We start from the raw sequence: 12,476 nt of genomic DNA, 5'->3' as shown, positions 1-12,476 counted from the left end.
TCAAACACATATTGATTTATGAAGTTAGGTTATAAAGATCCAAACTTTTTAATCAAACCAATATAGTAATAAAAAGGAAAACAGGATGACCAAGCAACCTAGCTATATATAGAAGCACCCTAGCTAGTTAGAACTAAAACACAATTATGGAGTAATTAATACTTCCCAGCTTCTTCAAATTGGAACAACTTAATTACCATGGTCAAGATCCCTCTCCTTGCTTGATTGTGTAGCAAGTCTTTCCCCTTCAAATTCGCGGTGTCGGTGAAGATACCTCTTCAAGGGTTCAGAATAATCATCAAACCCTAAAGAGGCCAAAGCCCAACAAATATCATCACCATTAACAGTCTTACGTTTCTCCTTATGACACTTATCGGACGCTTCACCCGTTACAAAGCTAATAAACTCCGATACACATTCTTGCATCGTCTCTTTCGCTTCTTTCGATATTTTAGCATTGGGTGGCAGTATTTGCTTCATTATTCTACCAACGTTGGCTATAGGAAGTAGCCTATCTTGCTCTTTTATCAACCCAATTCCTTGTTCTTCATGATCTTCATTATTAAGAATCGATTGATTGTAAAAGTTGTGATTATTATTGTAGTTAATGTTTTCATGGTGTTGATTAGAAGAGAAAGGTTGAGGAATACTATTATTGTTGTATTGGTTAAGTGTTGTTCTTTGTGTATTTGAGAAAGTTATGTTGTCAACCATAGCTTTGTGTTTTGTATGAAGGGAAAGAGGAAAGATTTGGGAGAAGAGGAAGAAGTTTAAGATAATCCTACTCCTATTGTACAAAGACACGTTGCTATACTTGTTCAATTTGTTCTACTTTTAGTGTCTCTTGGACTCATATTTATATACAACTATACAAGTCATTAAGGGAATTATGACTACACAAAACACTTGAACAAAGACACTCCATTTTGTGTATTTATTATACTCCAAAAAATAAGTTACTTTAGATATGTTAGTGTTAGAAATCCTTTTAGTATATTAGATAACTAGTGTTCCTACCCATCTACAATAGATGGGTAGCATTACAACTCAAAAGTATTTGATCATGACTTTCTTAGATAACTAGTGTTCCTATTGTCTATTTTTTTTGGGCCATTTTGTCATTCATTGTGGTTTATTTTAGTTAGTATTAGGGTTAGATTATTGATAGTCTTGAGATAAGAGTTAGGTAACTCTTGAGTTAAGTCTCACTCAAAATTACCAATATTCTACACTAATCTTGACAAAGTTTTAAGTTGAGTCTTGGATTCCAAAACTCAGACTTTGGGTGAGTCCTGACCCCACATTTAAAGGAAATTATCGAATGAATGGATCTCATGTGTCATTTCTTTTTGTAAAAAAAAAGAGTGAAGTGGAAAAGTAGAGTATGAGGTGACTCTGACGGATAATGTATAAAGTTTGAGGTGAGTCTGAGACGAGTCTGAACAATAAAGAAATAATAAAAGTTAGTGAAAAACTGATGTGCCAGAATCTTAAGACGTGGAATAGTCCTACTGATAATCTTTGTAATACTACGGTTTTCTGGTCATAGCTTACTCGGTCGAGTAGTCCATACTCGAGCGAGTAAGTTGTCGAGTGCTTTTAAACAGGCTACAGTTTTGGGTGCACTCGACCGAGTTGTGAGGAACTCGGCCGAGTAGGTCGTATTCGACCGAGTACCCGGTCTGACAGGTTAATTTCTGCGGTTTTGATTAAGATAATTGAAGAAGTATATATAAGTCGTGTTATCGTCTTAATCATTTTATAATCAGTTTCTTAATCACTTTTCTAAACTCTCAACGACGTAACACTGTTCTCCAATTACCTTCATGATCATTTCCAAGGCTAGGGTTTGTAGATTTGGGGGTTTCTTTCCTTCTTCGCGTCTTTTCGATCAGTAAGTGTTCTACCTTTGTCATTTATACATTTTATTTGGTTATCATTCACAAACCCTAATTGGGGGTTTGGGGGGATTAGTTCTGTATGTGTAGTATATTGATTTAATTATATTATCATAGGTGAGGACTTCGTAGAGGAGGCTTTCTAGCGTGATTGTTGTGCTTGATTTGGATTGCGATAAGGTAAGGTTTCCCTACTCAGTTGATTGTATAATTGATTTAAGATTGATTGTGGTTGATTGAGTAACTTGTATCATTTGGATTGAGATTATATTGTTGATTGGTATTGTTGTTTTGGGACCATTTTCGGAAAATGGTTCAAACCCCATGTTCGCCTCTTGTGGCTCCCGTCACAAGGGGGATGTGCACATTAATGATCAAGGTTCGCTCGTTGTGATGTGCGGGGATTTGATGGGCAAGGTTGCGGTCCCCCACTGGCAGTGTGAGTTACCTGTTGCGATAGGTAACCTGGCAGAGCTACACACTTTGGTGTGTATAGTCGGTTACTAGTTACTATTGGAGTTTGGAGGATAGTTACTACAGTTTGGATTGGATTGTGTATTGCATTGTGTATATGTGATTTCTTATCTTGGTTATATATGCAGTTGACTAACCCCGTTTATTGTTTTCAAAACTGTGGTGAACCATTCGGGAATGGCGAGCAGTTGGTTTAGCAGGTAATGGCTGTGGATATAGCTCGTGGGTCATGGATGGGGCCGAGTCATCACTTTGTGTTTAGTTAGCTTCCACTGTCGCATGAACTTTAGTTCCTTTTGGTTGTTTTGGAGTTGTAACAGTTCTGGTTTGACTTTCAGTTTGTATTTTGATTTAAACAGTTTTGGTATCTTATAATAAATGTTCTTTCATGGTCTATTTGATATACTTTACCTCGGGCAACCGACATGGTAGCACCTTGATATGCTAAGGTGGTCTTGATAAGGCACATTGGTGTATAGGGGTGTTACAATCTTACCATTACCTTTGTCATAGTTTTTTTTTTTTGGAACGAGGAACATCTCTCATTATCAGCCTAGGGCGATACACCTTAGAGAGACCAAACCCCGAGAGATATGCGACAGCACGGTAAGCCGACACTCTCTTTTTACAGACCCTGAAAGTCCCCCTGCAATAACCGATACTACCCAGGGAGTCGAACCCGAAACCTAGCAATTCATGTCATTGCATGGTTTGAGGGTGACCCGCGCTCCACTACACTCACAACACTTGGTCAACCTTTGTCATAGTTAGTATTACCTTTTTCGTAGTTATTTGTTTAATTATTTTACAAATAATAAAAATACGAGTAGTAAAAAATAATTGGTCGAAGAGAATAACAACTTTATACTAGTAATGATCATTTAACTAAGACCCTATTCTTTTCAGCTGAAGGGAGTTGAACTGAAATGAACTAAATGAAGATGAGCTAAACAGAACTAAGGTCATGTTCTTTCTGGCTTATTTTTAGTTCATCTCAACTCTATTGATTTCGAGTCGGATTCGGCTCGATTTAGTTATTTCACTCCATTCGATTCGATTGATTCGATTCGATCAAGCTCGATTCGGCTCCACTTGGTTCAGCTCCTTTGATTTATTATTATTATTATTATTATTATTATTATTATTATTATTATTATTATTATTATTATTATTATTATTATTATTATTATTATTATTATTATTATTATTATTATTATTATTATTATTATTATTATTATTATTATTATTATTATTATTATTATCGATTATCATCATTATCCATTATCATTATCATCATTATCGAATATTATCATCATCATCATCATCATCATTATTATTATTATTATTATTATTATTATTATTATTATTATTGTTATTATTATTATTATTATTATTATTATTATTATTATTATTATTATTATTATTATTATTATTATTATTGTTCCGGGTGTAATTCCAGAGCAAGTATTGTTACCACCCGTGGCTTGTCGAATGATGTCTTGAGTTGAATCCTCCTCTCTATCGTTCCTCTCGGCCTCTCCCGCAACAATGAACGAGGCGAGGGCTTGGCTTTGTGCCAAGCGTACTCACTCCGACGCTCAAGTCAGTGAACTTAGAGGGATAAGTTGTTATTACTTGGCTAAGGATGTATTATAGAGAGATAAGGAAGATATTACCAGATGAATAGTGATTCTTAGGTTAATTTATGGATCCTTTCCTCAATGAAGGTTGAGAAGTATTTATAGGCTTTCACCTTTTGTCACGTAGTGGCCAAGTGGCCAAGTGGCTAGCAGGTGGAAAGACCGTTCTACCCTCGGCCGATGGACCCATGGCAGGCCGGCCGAGGGTCTTGGATATGAGTACGCGGATATGTATCCCCGGTGGCTAGTTGCCTAGCCGAGACCCAGTGATGAGCCGATGGGTTGCATCGGCTAGACTGTCTAAGTCGTTGACTTTCTTTGTGGATATCCTTGACCTTGCTCAATATGTTGACTTGGTCGGTGGTGCGAGAATATGCCCCATCAATTTGCCCCCAGCGTAGTCTATGCCGTGGTATGGGCTCCGATGTATGTTGAGCGTATATTCTGCGAAAGTAATTTCTGAAACTTTTTCTGTATCGGCTTCTTCTATCTCGGCCTGGTTCTTATTAGGTCGTACCATATATATCCCCCCTCCGCATGGATGTGCAAAGGGCATCCGATGTGGAAGAGGAAGTGACGCTGGCCGAGACCAGGGTTGAGAGTGCGGTTGTTTTTGATTGCCCCAGGGGCTCCCAAGCTTGGTTGATCTTGTGGCCGGCGGAGAGAGATACACGGGAATTTGTTGAGGAAGATGAAAAGGCAGAGATATGAAAGGGCGTGTTGAAGACGCTTGATCACTGTTGCATTGATTGACGTTTGACTGTTGCGACGATTGACTTTCCATGGTTGCATGTCCGACACGTGTCTGCATGCTGATTGGCTGGTGCTTCCTGGGCTGTTCTCTGATTGGTCCTTCTTCATGGGCTTTTCCCTATAAATAGGGCAGTTATTCCGTGAAATTGGCCACCAATTTCATTCACCAAAATTTTCTTCTCTAAACTTTCAGAGGCTTCTTTGTCTTCTAATTTCCAGAGTTGTTACTCCGGCGAGTGTTTTTCTTCAAGGTAAACAAACAAATTTTCTCACTTCTTATCTTGTTGTTTAGTCATTGCTATCATGTCTTCCGCTGACGCCGGGGCTAGTACTTCTGCGCCGGGGGGTTCCCCGTCGCGTCTTGATGAGGAGGAGAAGCTAGATGCCCTCCTGGTGAGGCCTGGGGGCCCTAGGTCTCCTTCTCCTGAAGTTGATCCTCAAATTTTGGAGGAATGGGAGGATGACGATGATGTCGATGATGACGCAGACGATTTTGGTGATAACGCTGAAAAGGCTCGTCCTAAAGAGGGGAGGCAGTACGTTATGGATCATGGTGACGCCTGTAAGGTCCGCCTTGACCGTGCTTGGACCCATAAGTTCGCCAGTTGTTCCGGCGAGACATTTTTCGAGGGTCATTTCTTCTTTGGCAGGGGGTACAAAATTGTTATTCCTGAGGAGGGTCAGGCCGTCTGTTGCCCTCCCCCGGGTCACATTGGCGTATACATGCGGCACTTGGAGTACGGGCTCCGGTTTCCGCTGAATGAGTACGTTATGGCCATCATTAGGGCCATGAACGTTGCCGTTGCCCAACTGCACCCGTTGGCTATGAGGACCATAGTCGGCTTTGTCTGGCTTTGTCTCTTCAAGGGAGAGGCCCCAACGGTGAATTTATTCCGCCGGCTTCATCACCTCCGGCCATCAATCTCTGGCCGAGTCGGATGGTACAGTGTGCACATGGAGCAGGGTTATGTCTCTGTTGACAAACTTACTTCTTGCAAGGACTGGAGAGATCGGTGGGTATACGTTAAGGTGCCGGATGACTATCCGCTGCCCCGCTCCTTTCAGCACCGAGTTAATTTGCGGTGTGAGACTAAGGCGGAGCACGACAGATGGGTCACCCGGAAAAAACTCAAGATGGATGCCGGCAAGGTCCTTCTTAAGGAGGATGAGAGGCTGGCGATGAGGCTCTTTGAGGCGGACAAGAGTGGGGTGCCGAAAAGATGGATTCCCCCAACGCAGATCATCCTCCAGGATGAGCCGCTCTGCCATGTCGGCCTCATACCGGCCCTAGCACAGGGTGAGTGGGGTCGGTGTGAGGCCCATCACCGCTCTGAATGTCCCTGTTTTTCGAACTTCAATTTATTTCTTCTACTTAACTCTTGCTTTGCTTCCTTCGCAGACCACTTTGGACCGGACTTGTCTGAGGATATCCTCCGGAGAATGGGGCTGCACAAAGATAAAACCGTTGCTAACTTGCATCCCAAGGCTCTAACCCATGACCGCAGGACGTCGCCGAATGATCTCATGGATCAGCAGCTGAAGAGCTTGAATGTGGTGGAGGCCCAGGCGAGGGTGGTTAGTAACATGCCGCGCCATACGCGAAAAACAAGGTCTTCGGCGGCGATGGCGTCGACATCAGTTCCACCTCCCATTCCCCCTGTTCAGAGGGCAACGGTGGAGATCGTTGATATCACCAATGGGGAGGACTCTGATGAGGAGGGGTCTCCCCTTGTCCGTAATAGAAGGGGGACAGCCTCTACATTGTCGTTGCTTCGCCTGCTTTGGCGAGGAAACGCGTCCTCCGGCCAAGAAGGCCAAGCATGGTATCGATCTATTCTCGTGGCTCGATTTAGCAGGTTCATTAGCGCCGCCGATGACGGGCTCTCCGGCATGTCTATGCATGTTGATACTGATGCTTTCGTTAAATTTTGCAGATCAGCCGCTGTCGGCCGTCGCTCTTAATGAGCAGCAAGTGGAGGAGAAGCCCGCGCAGGCTGGTGATCATAACGTCACCATTGACTCTTCATCCCAGAAGGCTTCCCCCTCCCGATCGCAGTGGTGATCGAAACGTCACCACCGACTCTTCATCCCGAAGGCTTCCCCCTCCGATTCGCAGTCGGTGATCGAAACATCAGCACCGACTCTTCATCCCAGAAGGCTTCCCCCTCCCAGCTCGTAGCGGTAGGCTCGAGGTTGATCGAGGAGTTGGCGAGGTGGAACGAGCTGACCGGTGCTCGCATTATAGAGCAAGAGAAGGCCGTGGCTCAGTCCGCTCTTGAGCTTAATGTCACTAAGGAGGTGGCCGCGAAGGCGAGGCTGGATCTCCTCAATGAGCAGAGGCTTAGGGGAGATGCTGAGAAAGCGCTCTTGGCTGAGAGAAAACTTAGGGAGGATGCGAAAAAGGAGGTCCTTGTTGAGAGAGCCAAGGCCGAGGCTGCTGCGGCCGAAGTTGCAAAGCTGCTGGAGAAGTGTGACCTTGTTCAGAGGCACGCCGACCTTTATTTTCAGCAGAGGAATGAATTTAGGGGCAAATTTCAGATCCAGGGGAAGGTGATTCGGAGTAAGGAGGCCATTATTAGACAAAAGGAGGAGGACATTGAGATGCTCCAAACCGTCATGCTCCCTAACATGTGCACCGAATTCCGGGATCTGACCGAAGAAGCTGCCAGGGAAGTGATTGAGGAGCTCTTCCCTCTTGCTGGTTCCTTCCCGTGGGGCAAATTTGACGAGCTGTTTGACGATAAGCTCGAAGCTAAGGAGAAAGCCGTGGAGGAGAAGGCCAAGGAGGCGGTGAGGGTGAAGATAGAGAAAGAGGCGGCCGCGGAGAGTGCAGCCCTTGCTGAGAAGACTAAGGCGGCCAAGGAGGAAGCCGAGAGGGCAAGGGCAGCTGAGGCTGCCGAGGCTAAGGCCGAGGTCGCCAAGCCGAGGTCGCTAAGAACGCCGCCGGGTTGCCCATCGAAGAAGATGTTGCTACGGCGCGATGGCAAGGAAGAACAGGCATAGGGAGACGGGCGGTCGTCACCGAGCTCACCCGGCGTCTCGGATAGGTGCATTCGGGAGCCGATTATTAAGCCTTCCCTCCCTGCCATTTTTGGCGCTTCAAATGATACCTGTAATCTTTTGTTTTTCTTCTCCTTGTATTCTGTACAACTTTGGTAGGTTGTGTTCTGGCTTGTCCTTATGGGGACGACCGTCGTATGTATTCTCCTCATTTGTAACTTATCATTTTTAATAAGACTTCGTTTCTTTTGTCTTCGGCTTGGCCGAGGTCTTTACCTCACTTTGAGTTTCCTTGCGCTAATAGTTGAGCATATCAACTGTACTTAGCGTCTTCACTTTGCCTCTGGCTTGACCGAGGTCTTTTTTGCGTCTTCATCTGGGTTGCCTTTTTGTTTCCGCCTCGGCCTGGCCGAGGCAGTCTAGAGTGCGCATCCCAACTGTGTTTAAACACTTTCAAGGCGTTTTGATCATTCCTGCGAGTATCAATCGCGCCGGGTCGTAGCCGCTGCTGCGGCGTCTGCAGCTACGAGGGTGATTCTTTGCTCTTGTCGGTGTGACAGTGTGAGCAGCGTCGCTTATTGGTAATGACGGCCGCTCTTGTCGGGTGTGTGATGTGGTGGCGTCTTATTTCTTGATGACGGCCGTGGCGTCTACCACTTGAGGATGCGACGGCGTCAAACCTCTTGGGGTGACTGTCGTGGCGTCTACTACTTGGGGTGACTGCGACGGTGCTTGCTTCTTTATGGAGACTACCGCTCTTGTCGGTGTGACAAAGATGAGCGGCGTCTATTCCTTGATGACGGCCGTGGCGTCTACCACTTGGAGTGACTGCGACGGCGTCAAATCTCTTGGGTTGACTGCCGTGGCGTCTACTACTTGGGGTGACTGCGACGGTGCCTGCTTCTTTATGGAGACTACCGCTCTTGTCGGTGTGACAGTATGAGCCGGCGTCTATTCCTTGATGACGGCCATGGCGTCTACCACTTGAGTGACTGCGCGGCGTCAAACCTCTTGGGGTGACTCGCGCGTGGCGTCTACTACTTGGGGTGCTCGCGACGGTGCCTGCTTCTTTATGGAGACTACCGCTCTTGTCGGTGTGACAGTATGAGCCGGCGTCTATTCTTTAATGACGGCCGTGGCGTCTACCACTTGGAGTGACTGCGACGGCGTCAAACCTCTTGGGGTGACTGTCGTGGCGTCTACTACTTGGGGTGACTGCGACGGTGCCTGCTTCTTTATGGAGACTACCGCTCTTGTCGGTGTGACAGTATAAGCCGGCGTCTATTCCTGTTAATGACTGATGGGGAAAAAATGGACACTTTGATGGAAGACTTGGACGATTTTTCATTAGGTATAAACATGCGTTGGGGTGCCCACAGCTATCTTGGACACCTCCGCCGCTATACAAAGTTTTCCCGAGATTACCAGCGTCCTAATGGCTCATCAAAGGCACACCTTCCCAGTCAGCCGCTAGTTGCATCCATGAGGTCGCCCTCCTGTTGTAAGGATGGAGTTTTCCCTTTTTCTGACTTCTTTGCCACTTTGAGGGATTGCATGTTGCATCCTCTGGCAGCTATCTGGACGTTGACCACCTCGCCGTTCTCGTCCTTGGAGACGAGCTTATGCGCTTCCCCCCGGTCCGAGACGTACATCAGTGTTAGGGCCCGGATGGACATCAAGGCGTCGGCCTCGCTCAGAGTGACTCGGCCTATGAGAACGTTGTAGGCGGACGAGCCGTCAATGACCACGAACTCGGCTAGGACATTCTTAGCCGCCTTCCCTTCGCCGAACATCATAGGCAGTCTGATTGACCCCAGTGGTACTAGGCCGGCCCCAGAGAAGCTGTATAGTGGATTGGTGCAGGGGCTTAAGTCATTGACTCTTATACCGAGGCTGAGGAAGCACTCCCTGAACATGATGTTCGTATAGGCGCCTGTGTCAATCAGGCACCTCTTGACCAGGTGGTTGGATATGTCTAAATTGACTACAAGTGGGTCGCTGTGAGGAGCGATGACTCCTTCGTAGTCCTTCCTTCCAATAGTCATATCGGGGATGTTGGAAGCGGGGATCGCTGTGTTGGGCACAAAGTTGATGGCCTGATATAGCTCGTTCAGGTGCCGTTTGTGCCCATGAGCGGACCCTCCGTTCTCGTTGCCCCCGATGACAACATGGATCACTCCTATCCGTTCGAAGACGGATTTCTTATCTGAACTGCCGGCGTCAGTCTTTTGGCCTTTGGCAACGTACTTGCCGAGGCTCCCCTTCCGGATCAGTTCTTCGATGGCATTCTTCAGATGCCGGCAGTTGTCAGTAAGGTGACCGGTGTGGCCGTGGTACTCGCGATCGACTCGTGTCACCGTCTCCCTTCGGCTTGGGGGCCTTTCCCACGCCGGCCCTCGTTTTTGCTCAGGGCGAAGACCTCGGCGGCCGATACGACGAGGGGGGTTTTATCATTATACCGCCTCTGGTGGTACGATCCCGAACTCCACCCGGCGCCCGTCGAGTCCCGTTTCCTGGCAGATTTATCAGGCCGTGACTTATTATTGTCACGGCGTCTTTCACCAGACCGTGACCGATTATTGTCACGGCGTCCTTCATCCGAGTTGTCCTCCCGCGCTCTTCTTTTCGAGGGTTTGGCCTCGCTAGGGCCTACCCAGGTTTTGTGATAGTCCTCCACTTTAATGGCTTGATCGCCAATTTCTGGCGGCGTCAAGGTCAGGCCGCCGCTTTTGATAAGCTCGTTTTTAGGTCTCCCCTTGGGAGGCCTTTCATCGCCGCTGAAAGCGGCGGTTCATTTGTTGCGGACTCACGAATTTTGGACCTTGGCGTCGAACCTCTTCACATAACCGGAGAGACTCGCCTCCCTCTGTCTCGATAGTCGGGAGGTCCGATGTCTCCACGGACCTCCTCTTGTTGCGTAGAATACTTGGGCTAGGAACGCGTCCTTTAGGTCGGCGTAATAAAGATACCGACCCGTCGGGTAGCCCCTTGTACCAACTCGTGTCATCCCATGCGGTGTCGTTGGGAAGATTCGGCACCAAACCTCATCGGGTTGCTCCCATACTGACATGTGAGACTCGTAAGCCTCGACGTGGTCGGTCGGGTCACCTTCCCCTTTGTATGCTATAGGTGGTAACTTCAGCTTAGTCGGCACCGGGGTATCTAGGACGTAGGCGCTGAGGGGCTGTCTGACCACATGTCGGACGACACGCGGCGATCGGCTCCTCGCATTCCTAGTCCGGCTTCTCTCCTCGTAGCGAGAAGGACTTCTCCTCCGACTCTGGTGAGTCGGGCTTCTTCTCCAACTCTGACGAGTTGGGCTTCTTTCGCTCCTCCGGGGTGTGCCTCGTTCGTGCCGCGGCGACGCAGTCTTCTCACGAGTGCGAGAAGGACTTAGGTCTACCACGACCACTTTGGGCTCCTCCGGTGTCTTGACAGGGTCAGCTTCTCCTAATGCTCCGTTCAAGTTTCTTGGGGTCACGTTTCGGGCCCTGGCCTCCTGGACGGTTTCCGCCGCTCTTGTCGGTGTGACAGTGTGAGCCGGCGTACTCACAATTAGGTCCAGGAGCATCTTCAGTTTTGCTGCGTCAACCACATGCCCCATGATGGTGACTTGGTCGGCGGGCAGCGGAGTGTCTGGTATTATTGGCATCCCGTACTCCGGTTGAATCACCTGATCGGCGGAGGGTTTTACAACTCCAGATTTGTGGACGGTATCATCTTGGTAGAATTCGGTTTCGTCAGTCACGAATGCCTCTTGTTGTTTCAACATCTTCTTGGCTTTTGGGGTGGGTTTTTTGTGTGTATATTTTTGTTTGGGAATGAATGTGACTAGCTTCTAGTGTCTTTTCCCACAGACGGCGCCAATTATTCCGGGTGTAATTTCAGAGCAAGTATTGTTACCACCCGTGGCTTGTCGAATGATGTCTTGAGTTGAATCCCTCCTCTCTATCGTTCCTCTCGGCCTCTCCTGCAACAATGAACGAACTGAGGGCTTGGCTTTGTGCCAAGCGTACTCACTCCGACGCTCAAGTCAGTGAACTTAGAGGGATAAGTTGTTATTACTTGGCTAAGGATATATTATAGAGAGATAAGGAAGATATTACCAGATGAATAGTGATTCTTAGGTTAATTTATGGATCCTTTCCTCAATGAAGGTTGAGGAGTATTTATAGGCTTTCACCTTTTGTCACGTAGTGGCCAAGTGGCCAAGTGGCTAGCAGGTGGAAAGACCGTTCTACCCTCGGCCGATGGACCCATGGCAGGCCGGCCGAGGGTCTTGGATATGAGTACGCGGATATGTATCCCGGCTGGCTAGTTGCCTAGCCGAGACCCAGGTGACAGGCCGATGGGTTGCATTGGCTAGACTGTCTAAGTCGTTGACTTTGCTGTGGATATCCTTGACCTTGCTCAATATGTTGACTTGGTCAGCGGTGCAGAATATGCCCCATCAATTATTATTATTATTATTATTATTATTATTATTATTATTATTATTATTATTATTATTATTATTATTATTATTATTATTATTATTATTATTATTATTATTATTATTATTATTATTTGCAGCAATTACAAGGATCAATATATTAAATGAAAACGAAACAATACATGACTCTGGGCCCGTTTCTACAAGGGATAACCAGAATGGTCACCCTAGATAAAAAGTCCAACAATGAAAAACCACAAGCTCAAAATAGCCAAAAAC

The 12,476-nt window shown here is 46.7% G+C and overlaps 1 protein-coding gene across 1 annotated transcript; it reads right to left on the bottom strand.

The window, feature by feature from the left end:
• On the bottom strand, window positions 1-852 carry LOC141586322 (nuclear transcription factor Y subunit B-5-like). The gene has a single exon (XM_074407547.1). It carries the CDS (start codon window positions 712-714, stop codon window positions 190-192), a length of 525 nt encoding a protein of 174 aa, XP_074263648.1. The 5' UTR covers window positions 715-852; the 3' UTR covers window positions 1-189.
• Window positions 853-12,476: the final 11,624 nt, after the last annotated feature.

Source organism: Silene latifolia, chromosome 1 (assembly GCF_048544455.1).
Source record: "Silene latifolia isolate original U9 population chromosome 1, ASM4854445v1, whole genome shotgun sequence".
Classification (NCBI taxonomy): domain Eukaryota; kingdom Viridiplantae; phylum Streptophyta; class Magnoliopsida; order Caryophyllales; family Caryophyllaceae; genus Silene; species Silene latifolia.
Note: the sequence above shows the minus strand (reverse complement) of the source record. Positions and strands in the feature narration are given on the sequence as shown.